General features: G+C 38.3%; 1 protein-coding gene across 3 annotated transcripts; it reads left to right on the forward strand.

Moving 5' to 3' along the window:
* Positions 1-1,954: 1,954 nt before the first annotated feature.
* LOC110051832 (glycine receptor subunit alpha-2-like) lies at positions 1,955-16,337 on the forward strand. 3 transcript variants are annotated; one of them, XM_089273858.1, is made up of 10 exons: positions 1,955-2,318; positions 9,220-9,376; positions 9,802-9,923; positions 10,448-10,515; positions 11,857-12,083; positions 12,629-12,711; positions 13,349-13,492; positions 14,023-14,160; positions 14,849-15,084; positions 15,675-16,337. In XM_089273858.1, the coding sequence occupies exons 2-10, from the start codon at positions 9,243-9,245 to the stop codon at positions 15,933-15,935; spliced, it is 1,413 nt and encodes a 470-aa protein (XP_089129984.1). In that variant the 5' UTR covers positions 1,955-2,318; positions 9,220-9,242; the 3' UTR covers positions 15,936-16,337. The 3 variants fall into 3 exon arrangements, with proteins under 3 accessions (XP_089129984.1, XP_089129983.1, XP_020613565.1); XM_089273857.1 differs by lacking the exon at positions 1,955-2,318 and adding an exon at positions 5,990-6,311; XM_020757906.2 differs by lacking the exon at positions 1,955-2,318 and adding an exon at positions 7,348-8,915.
* Positions 16,338-22,167: the final 5,830 nt, after the last annotated feature.

Here is a 22,167-nt window from a genome sequence, read left to right on the forward strand (position 1 = left end):
GTTGGTAATGATTTTCGAGGTAAAGAGAGACCACGGAAATGCGTGAAGATGACATGGATGTCATTAAATTTGAGCAGAAAATATCTGATGTCTACGACTTAGCCAGGAGGAAACGAAGGAAATCTTGACCAATAATGAAAATAATAAAACAAATTAATCCAAGAATTCAGCTCCTAATGATGCCATCTTCGAAATTATTGACACGGACGTGAAGGCAGAAAATAGCATAAATTGATTAATTGCTGAAAAATAACACTTGTGTCGTACTCTTTTATTACAATTTTTTTTTTTTTTTTTGAAAATTGTCCAAAAAAAAAAAAATCATCAACGACGTTACGGACTTAGCATTTATAACACTGACGTCAATCATTCGATCGTTACCGAGATAACAAAAAAAGAAATTGCACCACGAAAATAACATCATTTGGCTGAGTGAGTCGCACATAGACAAAACAACAGAGGTTTACCGTAAGCAATGGTCACCATTGAAGGGGAAGAAAATTAACTATTCCTTTTTCGATCAGTTCTGTATGATGTAGGCCCGTGCGCACTACGCCGGAGGAATTTGAAAACGCAACAATAACAGGGCCGTAGCTAGTAACAGGCAAACCGAGGCACTTGCCTCAGTCATTTTTTTTTTTTTTCGTTTTTGTTGTTTATAGTCATCAAAAACACTCTAAATTCCCAGGAAGAGAATTAAACCATGGACATTGCCTCAGTCACAACTCACTTCTTGGACAGTGCCTCAGTCATGATTTGTTTCTGGCTACGGCCCTGAACAACCGGTCATTTTGGAATTGTGTTTGAGGAAAACTCGGGCAGTGAAATCACATTTTCATCCTGATGTCATCGTTTTCGAAAAGATCGGCTTTCAAATTGTTTTTCATCCCGGCACTAAACTCAAAGCCGACGAAAACCTATTGATGATCGAAACGAAACTAACCCAATACCCGCAAATGGTGTTTCTCCACAATATTGCCTGTTCCGAAATGTTAGGCTTGATAGCTTAATTGCTGGTGTGTCGGTCAAGTCGGAGATCATGGTCGAAGCCCGGGGGAGGGGGGGATACTCCCTTATATGAGCTATACAGGTATGTGCCTCTCCAAAGGGTATGGTTTTTCAGCTGTTTTGGTCATAAATAGGGTAACGATTTTGGGATGCAGGCTGCACACCCCCACCCAATTTTTCTGGGAGTGTCCCCCCCCCCCGGGGGGTCTAAGCTGGGCTCAGGTTTTATCTTTTTTATTATTTTTTTTTTCCGGGGGCGATCTTCTGCAATTGTGTAAACATATCCGCGGGAAATGTTAACTTACGAAATTGCCGCGTCCCTAGTTTCTTGCGTGTTCCTCCTTACTAACTAATTGGGAAAATTCATCTAGCATCAAGATAATTCATCTTAATTGTCATTGCAGGATGGTCATTTAAGCAATACTCATTCTTGCCACATGTCTGCTTCATTGTACACTTATTCATATTACGAGGGAAATATACAATTAAATATTTATGACTATTCGAGATTACAAGCTAAATGGAGTTCGTTGTTTCGATTACTATACTCAGAATATTACATCGAATTGAACCCCAAATAAACCTTCAGTTGTCAAGAAGCTCTATAAATTAACCTCACATCTGAACAACCTCAACAAACCGCCCAGAATCTTAACACATATGTCACGTCGAATTTCGATTAGAAAGAATCGACTGTGACAAGCATCAAGGAAGTGAAAATACAACATATCTTTCAATTCTCATGTTTATTACTTTTCTCAAAAGTACCTGGTGATAAGGAGGCCAGAATTACAACCGCATAAATTTATTTCACAAATTACTTCTACTGGTAATTAAAAACATTATTTTTTTCTGCGCTATATACCATAAGGAATAATTTAGGCAATTTGCCAAAACATAATGTGTAACCAATGGCGAAATGAGTTGTGTTTCCATTGATTTTTGCAACCTCTTGCAGGGCGACAGCCGTGTTCGATCGGCACCTGCTCTCATTATATAAGTGCGAAATCACATCGCTTCCTACTTCGCCTAAAGGTAATCTTAACGATCGAGAACGAATTAACCCACAATTCGGTTAGAAACCATGAATTTTCCGACCCTCACTTAAGAGGACTCCGAGTCTTGTCAAGGTAAACTTTCCGCTTTCGTATTCTCATAATCTGCACACTGGAAATTATTTTGATAGGTCTTGTTAGCCCTCTGCTATGATCAAGATGCATATATAGCTTTCGAGTCTCTTCACTTGACGCGATAGCGCAGCCCAATACAATATTCCGCCTTAGAGAAGTAATCTTGAAATCATCCAAAAGGTGAGTGAAGACAGGTATGTAAAAATGAAGGAAACGCTATCCGTGGAAAGTCCGTTTAAATTCGACTTACATATAAAATTAGACTGTATATAACTTTGAACAACGTTCAGAACATGTAACTGTCACTTGAAAATGAAAGGTCAGGATGCCTTTTTCAATTAAGGGTTAATATTCTGACACTATTTAACCTTGTTTTAGTTACATCAACCGATTATAAAGAAAGTTTTCGTCTGTCGTTTTACGGGCGTTTTAAGTGAATTTCCCGACAAGCTAGAGGATGGGCGAGAGAAAAAGTATGATTCAACATTAAAATCACAATCAGCATAAACAAATTACATCCGCGACGCGAGTGTTAAATAATTCGTTTACAATGGGCAGCTCGACCAATAGCTGTTCGTGTCAATCACTTTAGTGAGTCAAATATCTGACAATTATGAGAATATTTAGAGTACTACCAAGTACGAAAGGTGGCGATCGCCTGCCTGTGTGCATGCACTTTTACTAAGGCATTTTAAAAAATACCCCAAAGAAAATAGCGCGCTGATTGGTTACAATCGTGTTTTTGTGACTCGATAGAAACATAGAACTAGCACAAATTGTTGACGTAATGATGGCCCGAGCACAAATAATTTACATTTTGATGATCAAAGTAAAAAAGTTGTTTTGTTTTTCTCGTCGCGGAATTTCCTAAAAGAATTAGAAAACATGTCCTCCGTGTTTCTATCGAATTTTAGTATAAATCTACCAGCGTTTTATCATGGATGCTGTTCTGTGATTGGCTACGTTACTCACTATCTATTCTGTGATAGATAGTGAGTAGCGTAGCAGTGTGCCTTTTTTAACAAAATGAGGTCCGCTTCTTGGCGTTTTCGAAGTGTCTGTGAAGCAGGTTTAAATAAAGTTTTGAACGACTAGTAGATTTATACTAAAACAATCAGATTACTCGCTCTCGCTTTCTATGCGTGATAGCAATCTCGAGCTCATAATCTAATTGCTTAATGGAGAACTCAAAAAAGCTGCGGAAACCCAAGCTTCCGATTCAGATCAGTTGCCTAAATCTCCCCAGCAGGAGGACTGGAGGGGGGGGGGGGAGGGGGGGGCTAGGTGGAGGTGGGCTCTGTGAATGAAAGCGAGTAAACAAACAGAGACTGAGACATCGTTTTTCGGGCTGTACTTATCGTTTAACTTCTGCATTGAAACAAAACACAAAACAACTGGTGGCTCAGATAAAATTCAAGCGGAAACAGACGAACTCGTTTAAATTGTGCTTCACTAGCAACAAAGAACAATCTATTTGCATAGCTTCAATCTATTCTAATTTGCATTAATTTTGTTTCAAATAATTGTTAATTACAACTAAAAGCCCTCAGTTGTACTTATTCCCGCGTGTGCGTATGGAATTCCCCGCTGACCCCAGGCACGAGGCTCACCGGTAACATATTTAGGGGAAACTCGAAGTTGTCGAAACACTCGCAGCACAAAAATAGAAATTGAAATTTCTTTAAAGTTCGTTATCCAACCCTACACTATAACTTAAATGTCGTTAAAAATCTTTAAAGAAAACATTTGTGCTATGTGTGTAAAGTTGACTTAACCTTCGCGAAACGTTGGCATATAAAGAACTTTATATGCCAAAAAACCTGAACTTAAACATCCTTAAAGTTCTCTCGAGACGTTTTCATCCGTTTAAAACTTTATCAACTTTCGTGAACTTCAAATCTGAGTGTATACCTAGAGTGAGGGTCAGTTTTTTTTAATGTAAAAAAACATCGTAAAGCTACTTACCTTACGGGTGGTTCATTTGAACTTTGAGGGGGAGGGTGGGTGATTAATATCCTGCGAGTTGACTTGTGCCAAAAATGCACACCACCACTGGCGGAAAAAAATTCACGCACGTTTAGTGAGCCGAAAAAAAGCATGTTACAAGGAGAAAAACCTAATATCATGCATTGACACGTTCTGACCGAGAAAAAATTCTTGGTGCATGAAAGGGTTATTGTATCTGTGCCAAATCACCCACCCGACCCACCCCCCTTCAAAAGTCAAATGATCCACTCCTTAGAAATTCATGACAGCTTCACCGACAGACCAGCTGCCCGCTGCATGGCTCTTTTTTGTTATTATGATTATGATTATGATTATTTGACTATCTTTCTTTCCTATCAAAATTAAAAGGCCAACATCAAACGCCGCGCAGGTCTAAGGACTGTTCTGCACCTTACCGTACCCAAATTCACAATTAGCCAATCAAAAGTGTCTACTCTCCTCATATCCAGCGATATCAAGTCACTGACCTGCTCACTTGACCGAATTTGGGTACGGTAAATACCTAATCGAAATACGAACCATGGCTCGACCAAACTTGCCTGATATGCCACCGAAGGTACGATTAAGTATAAATATTGCACATGTTAAAACACATTATCAATTGTTGTGTCCGTCGATATGATCGAACAGATCCAACTGAGGGTCAAAGAAAACGGTCTGCAGATGCTAACTGCTCAAGTATACTTCCAGTACTTTAACTTTATTTTTCTATCCTTATTATCAAACTCTGCCCACGCCACCTCTCTGTGAAGTGTAACATTGATTTGAGTTGGTATTCTCTGCCCGTGCCGATATGCATGAGAGATAACAAAGATTGAATTACAGTTTATCGATATCCTTATTTATTGTAAATATTCCCAGCATTTACATCATGTTTATGGAATCCTACTGCAGAACGCGCTGGGTAATTATCCCAACTTGTTAGTATTTTACCCTCGGGCAAAATCGATAAAATATATGGAAAGTCCTTTGGTCAAATGAAGAAAAATGAAAATAGATTAATAAATGATTACATTTTTGCTTCGAAATTATAGTATCGAGAAGTATATCAAAAAAAAATCTACTGTTTGCTTCATCAGACACGCCTATATATCAGCGCGATCAGTTGACGCCTTGTAGTATAATAATTTATTAAAGATTCTTGATATATCAGATTATTATTTTTGCACACAATAGTTATCAGTTTCTGGTCCGGCGTCTGAATTGAATCCCTTTGTTTTCACTTAACCCTGGGGAATTTAAAAAAAAAAAAAACCTTACAGAGGTAAGAAACATCTTTTATTAAATCTGAAAGAAGTTCGTTTAGGTTACAGCTTCCTGATTCTTTGGTTTTGAACAGTTCAAAAAAGATGCCTGTCGTATGTATATTTTCCCCCATTGGCCTGATCTGTTAGTCAGGTCAAGTAATTTATTCAATTCGGTCATACACTTTACCAACCTCAAAAGCAAGTCATCTTTCATCTCCCTCCTTCTTATAAATTATTTAGACGGAGTAAATATCAAAAAAAACTCAACAATATCAGTTAAAGAGGAAAAAAATATTAATATTTTATCTTAGATTGATCAAAATCCAGTTTCTCTTTACGATTTCAAGTACATTGTCAAGCACACAACAGACTAGAATAAAGAAAATGATCAACTTGTTGACTTTGCCTTGTCGAACAACCAAATTCTCAAATCCATCGTCAAAAGAAATGTATGACAGTAGTAGGGAGAGTTATCTTTTTGAACTGGGCACAGACCATCAGGAGCATTTTAACCTTAAGGATTTTTGTGTGTATCATTGGTTGGACACCCACAAGTTTTAAAAGCAGTTAATAGGATTTGTGGGAACCCAAGCAAATCCTTTAAAATGATTTGCTGCTTTCGGAAAAAAGTATAAAAATGAATTGTTTTTCTCATTAGTTAACAATCAGGTTAAGGGCACCGAAAGGGAATCGAAAATATGAGATATTGACCACGTCGCTGAACGTATCACGGAGAGAGATTTTCATTACACTGAGCTGTACCTACAACAAACTTCCATTTTAAATATTGCATGTGTTTCAAGTTTACTTGACATATTCAATTGCAAGAGCAGGCTTTCAACGGCCACTGAACTGTAACGGGCACAAGCGCCCGCTATAACTCAAAACGATTTCGAATTATTCGACCTTAAAATCAAAGGTAAGTATGCTGTTGGCGTTACCGATTCTATTTTGTTTTTGTGCAATTGTTTTCTTCTAGTTACACTGTTTCATCACCGCAGCTTCTTACTCAGTTTTTTAGCCTCTATGTTGTGTTTTGTATCAGCGAAAACCGACTATACAAACTGACGCTTACCCAGGTTGCTGCATAATAAAATTCTCTGATACGTGAATGAATTTGTAATTACTGCCAAAAAACGAAAAATGCGGCTCTATGCAAAAGGAAATTAGTGAGGTAAGCCTGTGTTCTTTTCTTATAATCCTTCTGGAACTAATGTTATTTCGACCGGTTCCCTAGAGGTTCCTGTTGATTTGATATCTACGTTGTTGACATGATTTACTGAAATTCAAAAGTACATTTCCCTTTAGAATGCACAAGACTGTTTACACTTGTTGGTGAAAGCTACTTATTATCGGCGAAATGGATGAAAACACTTTGACAAAAAGATAATCGAAATTGCATCCTAATTAAATGGTCTAAGTCGTGGCATCTTATATTTTTACAGATTTATATTCATATGCAGAATATAAATATAATTCAGTTGGAATTAAAAGGATACGATTTGAGAGGCAATTCTACGCCTCACTGCACGTTTGAATGTTTATGGAGTCACTTCTAACTAAAGAAAAAAGTTTTATTTATCCTATGGAAATGTGGGATTCATATATATTTACGACCACATTCAATCTTATCTTTGAAAATCCCTCAAGCTAAGCTTTCTGTGCTTGTCATGAATAAGTAATGATCATAAATTGTCATAATGGTTTCAAGTGTCAGAGACGAATTTACGCGCTCAGTGAAAAGTGTCATCAACTTTTCAAACTAAAAATCGACAATTTGCAAGTAAGTTGCAGTTTTTCAATTACAAACAAAGTGCTAAAATCTTACGTAGAAGATGATTTGCTATTTTATCCAATAAAGTGATAAATAGTTTACCCCATTTCACCTGTAAACATGCAAATAACTTAAGTCCCCTTTTTAAAACCTCAGCAGTGTCTATCGAAACAGGATGGCGGCGTCAAAGATAGTTTAATGTAAACACGGAAAACAAACAGGACGCGCGTAATTTTTTTAAGATCCCTTCTTCTAAGGCATACTTCAAAGCTGCCCGTTTTACAAAGAGAAACGATCTCGCTCGGAGGGATCTCTCAGCAGGGGTTTTATCTGGGTCAGACAAGGATAGCAGGCGAAACAAGACAAAATAAAAGCAATTTTATGATTTGCAATTCAAGCTATCGCCTAAGGGCCCAGTTTCGCAGTTTCTTTTTTCGCCGTCGCTAGCGGCATTGAATGTGGCACATTCCTTTAGAATTCTTGTTATAATCTTCTGCAGCGCTTTCTTTGTGATCGGCACAGTAAGTATAAACGAGAACTATTCTTTTTGACTTCCAGAACGAAAAATTGCATGGATGCTCCCTCCTATACTATGTTTACAAACACGCACCAACACGTTTAGTTTCAGACACGTTTTTACAATATATCGCCAAGTCTGATCTTCGGTCAATTTAAGTTGTCTTCTTTGGGAAAAAAAATTTGTTTTTTGAGTTTCACAGCCCGGCTAACACAATTAATACAAGAGCGGTGTTGTAGAGTTTATAATCAATTTGTAAACGACAGGTAGTGTATTAGTGAAGATGCAACGTTTTCGACCCAAAAACTAGGTCAGTTCCTTTAACAAAAATCAGTTTGAAATAGGTTTTTATTTATTTCTTTGGTCAAGCAAACATAGATTTCTCATTTCGTTGATTATGCTTGCGGCTAATTTACTACAAAAGTTTCGATCTGGTTCGGTAAACTTTTCTAAGCATACAATTCAATATTCCTGTGGTTAGCATAAGTTATCGGATAGGAAGCTTGGGCAAATCTCGTGCTACCACGCACAGCTTGCAATGCACACAAGTACATATATAACACAAAAATAAAAAAATTAAGACCAAGCTAGTTTACCTCTTTCATTACCATTGTTTGTAGCTACAGCCAAAGTTACCTTGAAAGTCCTTTTATACAGAATATGATCGAAGAAGTGTAATACAGTTGTCAATGAGTGATAAGTTAGATATTGATAATATATCTATTGTAGATATATTTTAATTTTAACACAAAAAAGTAAGACCGGACCCTGAGAATAAAGAGTACCAAAACTTTTGAGATGATTTTTTTTTTATCGCTCAGTTAAGAATTTCAAACGCTATCAAACTAATCAAGATATTTTTGTATGTTTTTAAGTAAAAACGATAAATTTTTAATGAATCGTTAAATATTGGTAAAAAGTTAAATATACGAGCTTTCGAAATCAATTAAATAATGTCCAAAAAAGTTTAGCCTCTTTAAAATTTTATACGACTAGAATTATCGGTTTCCTGTTTCCACCTCGTTTAACTCGAACGTAATACTGATTGCACACTAGATAGCTCCTGGATGAATCCAGTACCCTGTAATTCGAATGGTTCTAGATCTTAACTTCGTTACATTCACTTGATGTTCAGACGAAGCAGTGGCTACATGGAAAAACATCTGCTGTTTGTCTCTGGTTTGAATTGAGTAGAAACACAAGAACAAGCTATCAGGACAGCACCGACATAAGTATGAGTACAAGGCCAAAATGAAACAACTTCTTATTACGTTGTCTTCAACGATGGAGACAAACGCATAAGCACCCGAAAAGGGACTAAGTCAGCTGTACCTTGTCGGTTCATCCATATGTTAAAACCAACGTATTTTGTGCGTACATGTACGTTTGTCTTCGCGCGTATAGCTTGCGCCATTGCATCCTAAACTAAGAGAAAACCAGGGGAAAACTAAACCGTTTATTGAGGATCCTCAAGGGCCAAGCTGCCTCACAGTATTAACTCAAGACACCCCGTTGTCGTATGTTTTGTCTCTCTAGAAGTCCGCGAGGTTTAAAGGCAAATGTGTGGAAATCTGCAGCTTCTGGTTTGCATCTTGGTTCTGTGTTTAGTCGCTGCTGGTTTTGGAGGAGCTGGAGAAGAAGGCCGAAATAAGACGTTTACGAACGACACCGCACCTACCAGCCACGCCCCAACGTAAATATACATTTTTATCACTTATCGATATATTCTTGTGTTTCAGGTTTGGGATAGTCAACGGGCTCTCCATAAAAAAAAAAATCGTTAAGTGAAATGGAAAAAAATGAAGTAAACCCAAAAGTAGTTAAAACGTAACTCATCCTTGTATGCATTATTAATGTATGGTTGAGCAGACAATCAAGCCTACTTTTTGAAACGTTCCTATCAGGATCATGATAAGGTGCCAAATTCTCAAAAGCGGCATTCAGAGAAGTCTTCTGCAATAGTAAAGAGAATCACCCTTTTAAGCTGGTAACACGGCTGAAAATCTGATTACAGCAGCAAATGCTACGGACTATTTGTCCATCTAATCAGTTCAACCTCAGTTTCAACATCGTTTTGTGTAGTGCCAAGGATATTAATCAATATTCATTCTTTTACAGTCCAGAAAATAGCGCGAACAATACAAGGAACGCCACTGATAATGACAGAGAAATTTTGCTGGGAAGAATATTGAACCAGATCCAGAACAAGTCGGACAGCAGGCTAAGACCCAAAATAGGACGTATGTCACTTCAACACAAAATATCACTTAACATGAAATATCCGTTAATCGCGTAAGCAAGAACTTGACACACGTGATTGTTTCCAGTAAGATTACATTTTGTTTTTCGTCATTGCCACTTTAAATGAGCTACATCAAGGTTTCCGCAACCTGAAAAGTTTAACCTAAAGTTTTTTCAATTTCATCTGTTTGTGATCCGTGCTAATCTTCTCCATTCTTGTTCCTTTATGGTTTATTATCATCTCGTTCGTATTTTTCTATCTTAGTAAACTACTATTTCCAGGTTTCCTTCAATTTTAAGGCGATTTTGTACGGGGCCAAAAAGCCTCAAAATGCCATGACTGAGCTCCTTCAATACCTGTTAAAACTGGAATCACAGAAGGTCAAAGTCAGAGAGGAGATTCTCCACACCCCCTAACCCCCCCCCCCCCCCACCCCCTCCGGTCCTCATGGTATAGGAAGTGGATTAGGAACTAGAATATAGAGTCTTGATCTTTATTTGTCAATTTTAATATGTATTTTAGGAGAACCTATAACTGTAAAGACGGATATGTTCATTTTAGACATTGGCTACATCAGCGAAGCGAATATGGTAAGCCAATAGGAGCATTATATAAAAAGTCTGAGTTTAACTTTAAGATCTCGTATATGATAGTCTGTCAAAGTTTATGAGGAGAATGGCAGGTTAGATTGTTGCCGTTCTATGTTTTGTGGCGTAAACAATTTAGCAAACGGTCACTCCTCTGTGGTGTCCTTCCCAGGACTTGTAAGAAACCATGCAGAATTTTCCGACCGTTTGCAAGCCACTCTTTTAATGGAATCCAAAAACAACCTGGCTCGTTGTTTATTCTTGTATATTTACCCTCCATCCCATCGTCGTATCCTCACTTAAAATCCTGTCTTCTTTGTGAAACAGTTTTCTGTCAAATTTTATAGATATAAAGACAAGTCAATACAGTTGAATCTTCGGTCAAATTTTCCTTTGTATAAAAAGGCAAACAGACGAGGCGAATGGATCAATAATTAGCAGAATTGACCCTTTAGCATCGTTTTTATGTCAAGCCGCTGATAACTGTACTAATAACAGCTATTACTTCAATTTCACTTCATTTTCATTTTTTTTTTTTTCATTTTATTTATTTATTCCAATCTAAAATTACAAAGATAAATATAAAGTAGACAAGTAAGAGGAGAAATGGAAAAGGGCAAAAATATAGCAAGCTAATTAGATGCCCTTGTTCAATTTACAATAATAATTAGGGTAAAAAAGTTAACTTAACATAGGAGAGGAAGAGGTATGAATTAATTAATACTGAGCAAAATAATACTGGAAGAGTGCTTTTTTAAAACGTTTTCTAGTCGCTAAGTTACGTATAGATAAAGGAAGGTCATTCCAATAGTAACATCCAATAACAGTGCGGCAAAATTTCCTTATATTTATTCTGGAGAAACCGGGATTTAAGTGTTGTAGGGATGCACTTCGAGTAACGTAGTTATGTTGCACAGATACCAGAGATAAGGTGTAATTAGACGGTTTTTCATCAATTAAGTGGTCATATAATAGCTAGCAGGTATATAGTTTAACAATGTCAGGAAGCTTAATAAGACCAAGGTTTACATAATGGGGAGTAATATGATCTCGAGGTGACACATTGTTGATTATTCTAATAGCTTTGTTTTGTAATCTCACCAATTGTGACAATGGAGCCTCGTAATTATTACCCCATAGTACGCAACCATAAGTTAAATAGGGATATAGTTTTGCAATAACATTTACACTTTTGCTAATTTTATTACTTATATAATCGATATGGTCGTGCCAAGACAGTGAGCAATCAATAATTTCACTTCTCCTATGATGACCTCTACATTTTTGTTGTTGTTGTTGTTGTTTCACGTGCTTTGCGCTTATTTCACTTTTGTACTATAACAGGAATTTCGCACCAGTTTGTTTCTGCGCATGTACTGGCAAGACGAGCGTCTGGCTTACATCAATACGGGATACAAAAAGAGGCTTGCTCTGAATGCTAAGATGGTTCAACATATGTGGATTCCTGACATCTATTTTGTAAATGAGAAGTCTGGAATAAAGCATGATCTCACCAAAGAAAACGAAGTGGTGAGACTCTGGCCCGATGGAAGAGTGTTCCACAGCATGAGGTATGTTACCCCTAAATCGTCAATGACTGTAATTCAGTACCCCGGGTACCCCCTGGAGGTACTCCCAGAAAAATTGGATGGGGGTGTGCGGCCTCCTTCTCAAAAACCTTGCCCTATGTAAGACCGAAATCTTTGATTTTTCCGACCCTGTTTATGACCTGACCAAAAATTCGACACCCTATTCAGTAAAACCTGATCCTTAAATCAATATAATTAATTTCCCGGTTCAGGACCGATGTAAAAGGTTCTGAAAGGCTTTTGTTGATGAAAAAGTAGCTTCTTCTAAAAATAAACATACCCAATTCAAGACTAGACTGCATGCATAAACCATACCTATTCGAGACCAAAATGGCCAAAGTCCGGAGTACCCCTGGGAAATTCAGCTGACTTAGATCTTGTCCTCTGGCATAGGCCCTGCTGCTGTACACCTAACGATTTTTCATTTCAAAGTTGTTAAAAAGCCACACTAATGCAATGACGTTTAGCTTTGAGAAAGGCTTCATTGACAGGAAGCTGCAAGTCTGACATTCTTGCTTCCATTTCAGATTGTCGATGACAGCATCTTGCCCGATGCGCCTGCATAACTATCCACTGGATAAACAAGTTTGTAGATTGGCGTTTGAAAGCTGTGAGTTGCAGCCATATTATGAGATAGCTCACGATTTCTTCTAATAATCATAGAATGAAAAAACTTGATCCTTCGTAATGTAGTAGTTCAGAACCGGCTGCTTATGATTTTACGTGAAATACCACTACAGCCCAAAATATAGCTATGAATGTTGGACATTTCTTTAAAAAGAACAAATATAATGATGAACCGTACTAGGGAAGAGAAATTTCTCTTGTAATGACGGACTTTTACAAAATCATAACGGGACGAGTCTGTGATTTGTTTTTGTAGTTGCATCGGAAAACCGAGCATTTTACTTCATTTCATGTTGCTAACAGGCCACGAAATGTTTTCTTTATATTACTCGCATACAACCCCTTTCGTATCAAGCTCAACGTCGTTTCTTTGTGTGTTTTTTTGTTTGTTTTTTTGCTTGTCTTTATTGAATTCAATGACACGTAGAAACTTATCAGAGGTATCAAATGTCAAGTTTTACTCTTCTGTCGCGGATTTTCATTCACATACCGTTTTAAGACGACCCCGCAAGTGGACTAAGAATGCTTTTAAACAAGAGATTTTGATATTATCTTGTTTAATTTCTGATATTCATACCTATTTCTAGCCCTGAGATCTTTTAGTGCTTTCTTATTTGTAGTTAGTTACGAAGACACCGAGTTGCTTTTTGAATGGAAGAGAGATAAAGGAAACAAGGAAGTGCTTGTTTCAGAAGATCTAGAGATTCCCCAGTTTATTCTCACAGACTACTGGACGGAAGCAAACTTCTCCAATTTTACTTCAGGTAAGCTAAGGTAGGGATCAATTAAACGGAGCGCGGGTGTGTTAGTGACTAGTACTTATGCTTCATTTTGAATTGCCGGAGAATTTTTCGCCTGGTTAGGCAGTATTTCCTGAAACATTTAGCCTGAACTCGTTTGCATTCCATTGGAATCTTCTCCATTCTCAACCATCCTTGTTCCTTTACGGTTGATCATTACCTCTTTGGTGGTTTTCTATCTTAGCAAACTATTATTTTAAGGTTTCCTCCAATTGAAAGGTGATTTTGTACATGGTAAAAATACCGTGAGTCCGGAGACAATCCATGTTCCATCTGCTGCAAATCAAATTAAAAAGAGATGCGATCCCCTGCATCACTTTGACGCCGTTTGTGTTCAACATGTGCTTGTGACGCCGTTTGTGTTCAACATGCCTTTATCAAATCGCAAAAGAAGAAAAAGAGCCCGCATAAACCTCCCAAATCACCTATACATTACCCTGCCAGAAACGGGAAAAAGGAGTTAATATGCCTCTTGGTTCTTTTCTCGGTTTCAGGAGCATACTCGCGGTTAATAGTCTGGTTCCAGTTTGAGCGGAGCATCGGATTCTTCTTGATCCAGACCTACATTCCAGCTTACTTGATTGTCATGCTCAGTTGGATTGCATTCTGGATCAGTCATAATTCCACACCAGGTCAGTGTAACTCTTCAGGGAGAACAACATACACGGAAGCCTGGTATTCCAAACACCATTTTGACAGTGCATGACTCATTTTGTTTCTTACATATTCGACTTCTGGGTAATCTAAGTATAAGTTGAAGAGACTCGAGAAGGCCAAAGCTAGGATTTTTACATATGACTCTGTGCTAATACCCACTAGCAATGATTTTCTATAGCGCTCTCTTCTTTTACCACAGAGGACAAGTCGAAGATCCTCGACCAGTGGCTTCAGTTGCTTTTACTAACCTTATGGGTTGTTCGTCTGTGTTGTCATGTTTAAAGGATAGAATACAAGATAGGATGAAGTGTGGGAGGGTTAACCCCTACACAGGCCTTATCTTCACGGCGAATTCCTTTCAAGTTGTTGTTTTGGATCATTCCTGTCTACGAAATCCAAGGAGAGCCCAGACATAGCTAACCCTGTGACGCAAAGTTTGCTCACGTGGATAGCCCAACCTTTCTTTATAGGAGAGCATGAGGCCATGGACCATAGATTGGGATGCAGCCTCCTAAATCTTTGACTCACTTTCGAGAAAACCATCCGCCGACTAGTTTATTCATTTCTCTTGTTTGCGTCTTCTGGGCCTCTCGATCAAGTTGACCTTTAACACATCGAAGGCAGCCTATTCTATCTTATGTTTGTTGTCTTCTTCAATTTCAGCCCGCATAGCCCTCGGGATCACAACAGTCCTCACCATGACAACACTAACCAACAGCGCTCGGGCGTCACTTCCCAAGGTGTCTTACGTGAAATCCATTGAGTGGTTTCTGATTCTGTGTTTTCTGTACGTGTTTGCCTCTCTGGTGGAATACGCTTGTGTTTCATTTGAGGTAAACAGGAGAGTCAAGAGAGGTCTGGAGATTCCTGTGGTGCAAACAGAGTCAGACGACGGAAAGGTGCTGCATTCCGCATTGTTCTCCATTTAAGTGTAGTTTTATATGTACTTTTATTATTCTTGATTAAAATCTATCTCTTTCTTTGAATCAAGAGCTCGTCAAACCACTGCTTTTCCTACTCCCATCGGACCTTGAGGGTTAGGCAAATTAAAAATTAAGAGCTATCTGAGCTATCTTGGACTATCTGAGGGACGGACCATTGTTTTTTTTGAGGGAGGAAAGGTTGGTATTTTCTCTAGGGCATGAAATTTTTTCGAGGGGGGTAGGCAATACGGCTTTTGTTTAATGGAAGACACAGGACCTCGATAGTAGAAACCACTTGCTTGATTTTTCCCCGTGGCTCCCCTTTTTTGCTTTGTTTTGTTTTTCAGTAGCTTTGTTTTGTTTTTGGAAGTTGCTTCAGCCCCTTCCCCCCCCCCCCCCCCCCCTAGTGTGGCAAGATATGATGGCTAAAAATAGCTTTTCCCCAAACTGTGATGTAACGCGTTCAAAATCATTTGGGTAGAGAATAGCTTACAATTGCCGAGGTCTATAAGTTCTGTATAGATTGACGTAGCGTTTAATAAGTGTCCTCTTTTAACCCGCCTAAGGATCCTGAAAAGAAAGACCTTGTGCGCGTCATGGACGGAAACGTGGAGGCGAACGGACATGCCAAGACAAGGAGAAGAACCAGGTTTAGCTTTTATGGCAGAAGACAAGCGGAAACGAAGTTTGTGCAGTACCGTGCCTACTCAGAAAAAGAGATCGAAGCAATGCAGTCCCAAGTGGACAGGTGGTCTCGCATAGGCTTCCCACTGTCATTTGTGGTGTTTAACATCATATATTGGGTGCTGACCGTGCAGTTCTCTTGAGTAGCTGTGGGGATGGTGGCTTCTCAAGTACGTACTCTTGGGCATGTTGCTTGCCATACGATCGAGCTTGCAGCTTTCACCCATCAAATCCGGCGATAAGTAAACTTTAAATAGTAGATAATGGCTGACCCTAACAAGCGAACTATTGATTTCGAGGTGATTTACAAGTCGTTGAATGACTCTTTGGAGACTGTTGATGAACTCTAGAAATATTATATGAGTTGCTCATCCGAAGCCAGCTATTTGAAATATGCATATCAAGAAGTATATATATGAGTAAAATTATAATAATTGTATTTGAGACGTGAAATCTTCAAGATGAGATGCGAATGTGGCTTAAAATAGAGTAAGACTTCAAAGCGATTACCCAGTGCAAATAAAACTTAACTGTGATGGAACAAATATGAGGTTTTAAGTAACATCAATATTGGGTATGCTTATAGTGCAAGATAATTTATGTTATCCACTGCAAAGCAGTACTGTCGGGCAATTACATTTTTCGCCGAACTGCCGGACCCACAAAGATTCAAAGCTTGAAAGTGCGGCTGGTCGTATCACCATCATTCGGTCAGTTGCAGCAACATTTTGAGCGACGAAGTAATGAGTCTTTAAGCTTTATGCAAAATCTGTCGGCAACTAGCAAAATAGCGTGGTAATGCGGCACACAGCAACGCTTTTCAACTTGCAATGACAAGGTACCTTGAAAATTAATCCCAAATACATGATCTTCCGACTCAGAAAATGACGACGTCTCAGTGGCTTTAATGCATACGTCATAGTGTTTTGAGGCCAAAAGAAGAAAAACAAATGAGAAATTTGAATCAAAGCATCAGGTTGCCTCTGACAACAGTTCGCCAAAAACCATTTTGTACTCTTGAGAGACGCTGAAAGAAAATATGCCTGGCTAATAACTACAAGCATTGAACCTCCCCTGCCGCTATGGAAACTCTACCAGTTCGTATACATCTAAACAACCTGGTCAAAACTATTTTCCATGTCCTTACCCATACATTATAAAATGTACATTACATCTAAAAGCAATGCATTGCTTTTTCTTAGCATTTTTAAAAAAAACCTCTTACATGTAATTCGAGCTTTTAGAACATGCAAAATGTATTTTTAATATTGTTATTGTTATTTTTTAAAAACGTCGTGATAAACAGCATACTTGCTTTATAGTTGGTTTTCTGAGCCAGTGTTCTATTTTGGGTAACTTTTCCCGAATTCTCGCGGCAAACTCATAAAGCTGGTTATGAGGTGTAGGAACTAGAGATTGTAGTATCGAAGTCTTTTATTAACTAAGCCAGGACACATTACTGTGTGAGAAACTTTGCTCGGACACTTTCATTTCTTTGAAGTTTTTTTCGATAAATAACAAACTGTGATTAGATTTTGCTCTTGTTTTTCTTTTACCAAATAAAAATTTTAAACTTCCTAGCAATTGTTCAGCTAAGCATGTTTTTTTTTTTAATTTCTAAATCAGAAATTCCAAGAATTTAATATTCCGTACCACCCACCTTTGCTAGGCTGGGAGGATTTTATTGCATCATATTTTAATCAGTTATGGACCCCTGACTTTTAACCACAATCTTGCATTCAATTGAGGTAGCGCTCGTTTCAATTCTTTCTTTCTTTTTTTTTTTTTTAGTTTCGGAAGCATCACTTTGTCACATTTTTGTTGCTGTAGTACTCGTTACCTTTGAGTAACCAACATCTCCAAAACAAGAAAATTCAATTTCTGATATTATTATGTCCCCGACCTTATCACTTGGAAAACAAAAACGAATCCAGAGCTTGAAGGAATAAAAAAAAAACATCATTTTTAAAGTATGCTTATTTAGGATTACTCTGGGGGAAGTAGGAATATTGGAGTGACGGAAAAGTTTCAAAATGCCGGTCCTGGTTTGGTTCCTGTTGAGGTCTTTAGATGAATTTAATGAAACCAGCTAAACTGATCGCCAATATATATTTGGGCCCATCAAGATCCCGGCTAATAAAGGAGAAAATTGAAGGAGTAAGCTAATGTTCGAACCAAAGGAAAGTGGTCATAAAAGCAAGGTATAACAAGGTATCTACATCACGAGCTAGATCACAAGCGGCGGAGTTAACCCTTCCTTCAACGACTGGTATAAGGCCATGTATTAAAATTAAGAGCAAGATTTGGTAGGTTTTTTTAAAGCCTCCTCCAAGAGTACTGCGTATACTAAATAGCACAACACTTATGATCTCGCTATCGGCCGTGATTTACACGAAATCAGGGTACAAGCTGTATCCTTCGGTTTAGGCCCATTCGAAAAAAGCCCATAGGATTTGTATAGTCTGTATATTTACCGCACGATTTGTAACTGACATAGCTTTGTAAGCAATATTGCGTGGTACTGAATGTTACGCAGAGCAATATCTGCCGGCATCATTGCCCATGCCTTTCATTCCTGCCATGAGCTGACTTGTTGAGCTAGTCGCGTCCAATTCTGCTAGGTAAAATGAAAAAAAAAATTTCCAGGAGAGGCATGAATAAAAAATAAGACAGACCAAATGTAGACGTTTACCATCTTCAGTATCCTCGGCGGAGTCAGTTGAAAAATTCCATATATTGAACATAACTTATTTATAACTAGTTTGTGTGTTGTTTATCCAAGTCAACATACCTTAACTGAGTTTTATTTCCGCGACTAACAGCCCCCTCATTCAGCTTCCCACATCTTGATGCATTCTTTCGCAATATAGGGTTAGATATACACATAACTTTATTTTGACTCGAATTTCCAGGGTAACCAAAAAGCTAATATCTTCGAGGAAAATAAACATAAAATAAAAACTAAACGCCCAAAAATTCACGCATACGATTACCGTATTTGCGGAGCATGGTATAATCGCTCCTAAGCCATGATGACTAAGCCAACGAGAACTCTCGAATTGCATAATCCAATGATCGAGTTTTTGATAAAGCGTGTTAAGTACTTATTTAGCATGCGCAAAGCAACTAACTTCGTTCTGGAAAATGGCAAACGGAAAGAGCTCGATCTCCTTCAAGTTTCATTGTTACAGCTTTAACACTACATAAGAATGATATTTGTAGACTAAATCCTCGGGCTTCTTCTCCCGATCTGAGCCACCTCTCAGCAACAGCCGCCACCTGAGGGACATAGGACAGTGGCCGTTGTAGAGAGGTGGCCATTATGGGGAGGCAGGGGTGTAATATGACACTTGTTTGTATTCGGGGTTTAACATTTCCATTGAAAAAAAAAATGCTTATGGTAGCATATAAATACGTTATACAATCAAACTATATCAATAAAACTGAAACCAAACAGAAAAAGAGACCAATTTTACGTGACCCTCTTGCAATAAAAAATGGGTTTTGGCTAAAGATTATGATCCTGGTATGCACCGTTCGCCAGTCGTTGGTTAACTGGCCGTCATCGAAAGGATATTTTGGCAGTTGAAGGCGCTTAAGTGGCCATTGCCGTCGTGGAGAGTTGGCTGTTAATGTTGTAGAGAGGTTAAAATAAGTGTGAATGTATGAACCGTCCGCGGGGCAAAAAAGTGGCCGTTGTAGAGAGGTGGCCGTTGTAGCTGAGGTGGCAGTAAGTGGAGGTTCGACTGTATATCGATTTTCAACTCTTGTTAGGCAATACCACCAATACATAGTGTATATAGGCCCGTAGGCCTGGATCTGCAAGTTTTTATTCTCACTCGATTTTTTTCCCGTTGCATCAGTAAAGGTGCAATCATAATTTTCCATTATTTACAATATAGCTTTACTGAAGTGTGTACTCGTGATCTAATTACCGACCATTACTGAACAGATGCATGACAAAATGGAATCTATTTGTTAAATAGACGCACGGCTGGAAATTATAGATCACGTATGTCGAGGAGGTTGGGCTACCATCGCAGTCACCGCCCCTTCTCAGATGTAAATATTTTCGCTTTTTCATGCTGTATTCTAAACCAAATAGAAGATAGTGTTCCTATGGATGCGTCCACAAGCAATTTTTCAAAACCTCAACTAAACGCGCATAATTTTCTTAGAGAACATTAAACACCGTCCTCTTTTTGGTAAATATCTCGTCGCAACTAGCAATGATGCCACAATGATATTAAAGCCCCTTAAAGCTCAGTTATCGAGTAAAAGAAAAACGGGTTTCCTCTAGGCCAGCAAGGTGCCAGGCGAACACACAATATGTGCCGTTAAAGACAAGCAATGAGTTCAAATTAGCTATTCTCTGATGTTCTCCACCATATTTTAGCGGAGCGGTCACAAGCAGTACACGCCAGCACTATACGTGCTAACTTCCGCGTATAAGTGACTCAGAGTTACATTTTTTTTTTACCGCCTGCCGCCCGCCCTCGCAACATCATACTATGAGCATCTGTAATTAGTATCTAAATTAAGGCGATCTACGGAACATAAAATGCCAAAAATCACACGTTTTTGGAGTAGACAAAACAGTTATATTGAAGCGAAAATGATTTGTCGTACGAAGAATTTCAAAATTAAGAAATATCATCCTTCTAAAAGCACAGACTAATTATTACAGGGGCAATTATTTAATTAACCAAATGAGAGGGGGCTTCCTCCTCTCATGTGCTCTCTCACAATCAAAAACTACAGTATCAGGGAAATATTTAGCACGAGTAACGGTCGTTTCCTTCCCAAGCGCGATAGCACGCTGAACTATAATATTGGCAATATTGCCACAGTATTTTAAAGCTTACCGATAATCAGACAAAGCTTAGTATATGTGCACTTGTTTTCATTTCCAGAGGGCGGTTTCCTGTTTTTTACCATAAATAGTTTTCCCGGGCCAAACGCTGTCTCGCCAGTCAAGAGCAAGCCAATGCGATCCAGGACTTGGCATACCTAGTTGGTAACGTTATGTTTTATTATAGTTCCCAGTCTGGAATATTCTCCGCTCCAAAAAGTTTATCGTTGCTCGATCTACAGGAATACAGTAAGATTTTTACCAAACTTTACTATGAGAGATAATATTCATGATATATTTAATGAAGGGACACTTCCATCGCTAACCTGAGCCATTAATAATCCACGTAATAGAATAATTACATAGTTTAGCGTCCTATTCTGAAAAAAGTACATTTCAAACATAGTTTGATCTGAAGAATTTTGAGAACGTTCGCCACCCACCCCGCTAGACTTGAAAATTTTACTCTATATATTGTATTCTTGCATGACACTGGCGAAGCCGAGGAATTTATTTGAGTAGGGTATGACTGTAGCAGAGGCTCAGCAAGGCATAATAAGCTAAATATCCCGTAGTTTGTTTTTTCTTTTTATTCTTTATTGTGATTACGTCCAATTGATGAGCGCGTTACGTTCGATGCGCAAAATTGCAAAATTGTTAACTTTTCTTTGCCCTTTCTAAATTTTTTCGAAATATTTTCAAACCGCAAACACCGAATATTGTAGATTGCAGTGTTTGCCTCAGAGCCGACATAATAGAATTTCACCTTCTCGAGTTTAGCCTCGCGCGGTTTAACAAGTACAAACACATTTGCGCACCAACGCAAAAGCTGTCATTGTGAGGCTGCGCACTCAAATATAAAACATCTTGTACTTTTGCGAAGTTACAGAAGACTGAGATAGCCTTTAAACCATTGAGGTTCAACTAAAAATTGGCAAGATTTTATTATGACGGCAGAGTGGCTTTTCACGTTCATTTCGGTTATCTACCATCAAATTATGGATTTACTTGGAGTAAATAATCGTAAACCTATAGAACACAGTGAGGAAGGTATGACCTGTAGAAATATAGTAATATTGCGGGGTCAAATTCTGGATCGCATTTCGTAAAAATATACATAGGTATTTCAACCTACCCTGACCATCCCTCGGCACACTGTTACAATATGATATGGACAGTCATATAGCTATCATATTCTGACGCTAAAGGGCATCTCATGTCAGCTGGCTAATGCGATGTCAGCTGGATGATAGAACTGAAATTTTGGGGAAACAGTTTTGGCATCTAGTACACAACGATGATATATTCAGTCTTGATCAGGTTCTAAAGATCATTTATAGAAGATATTAGACAAATGCCAGTAAGCCTTGAGGTGTATTAGAATCTTATCTTTTCAATAAATTCTAAGTTGTATTCTCAGTGTCCTGTATGATAATTTTCTTTCCAGAATCGTTGACGATTCCAGTGCAGTGTACAGACATAACTTATATCGATGGATGCAGATTTTCAGGTAACAAGTAATG

This window comes from Orbicella faveolata, unplaced genomic scaffold (genome assembly GCF_042242905.1).
Source record: "Orbicella faveolata isolate gen_17 unplaced genomic scaffold, um_ofav_v1 contig_35, whole genome shotgun sequence".
NCBI lineage: Eukaryota > Metazoa > Cnidaria > Anthozoa > Scleractinia > Merulinidae > Orbicella > Orbicella faveolata.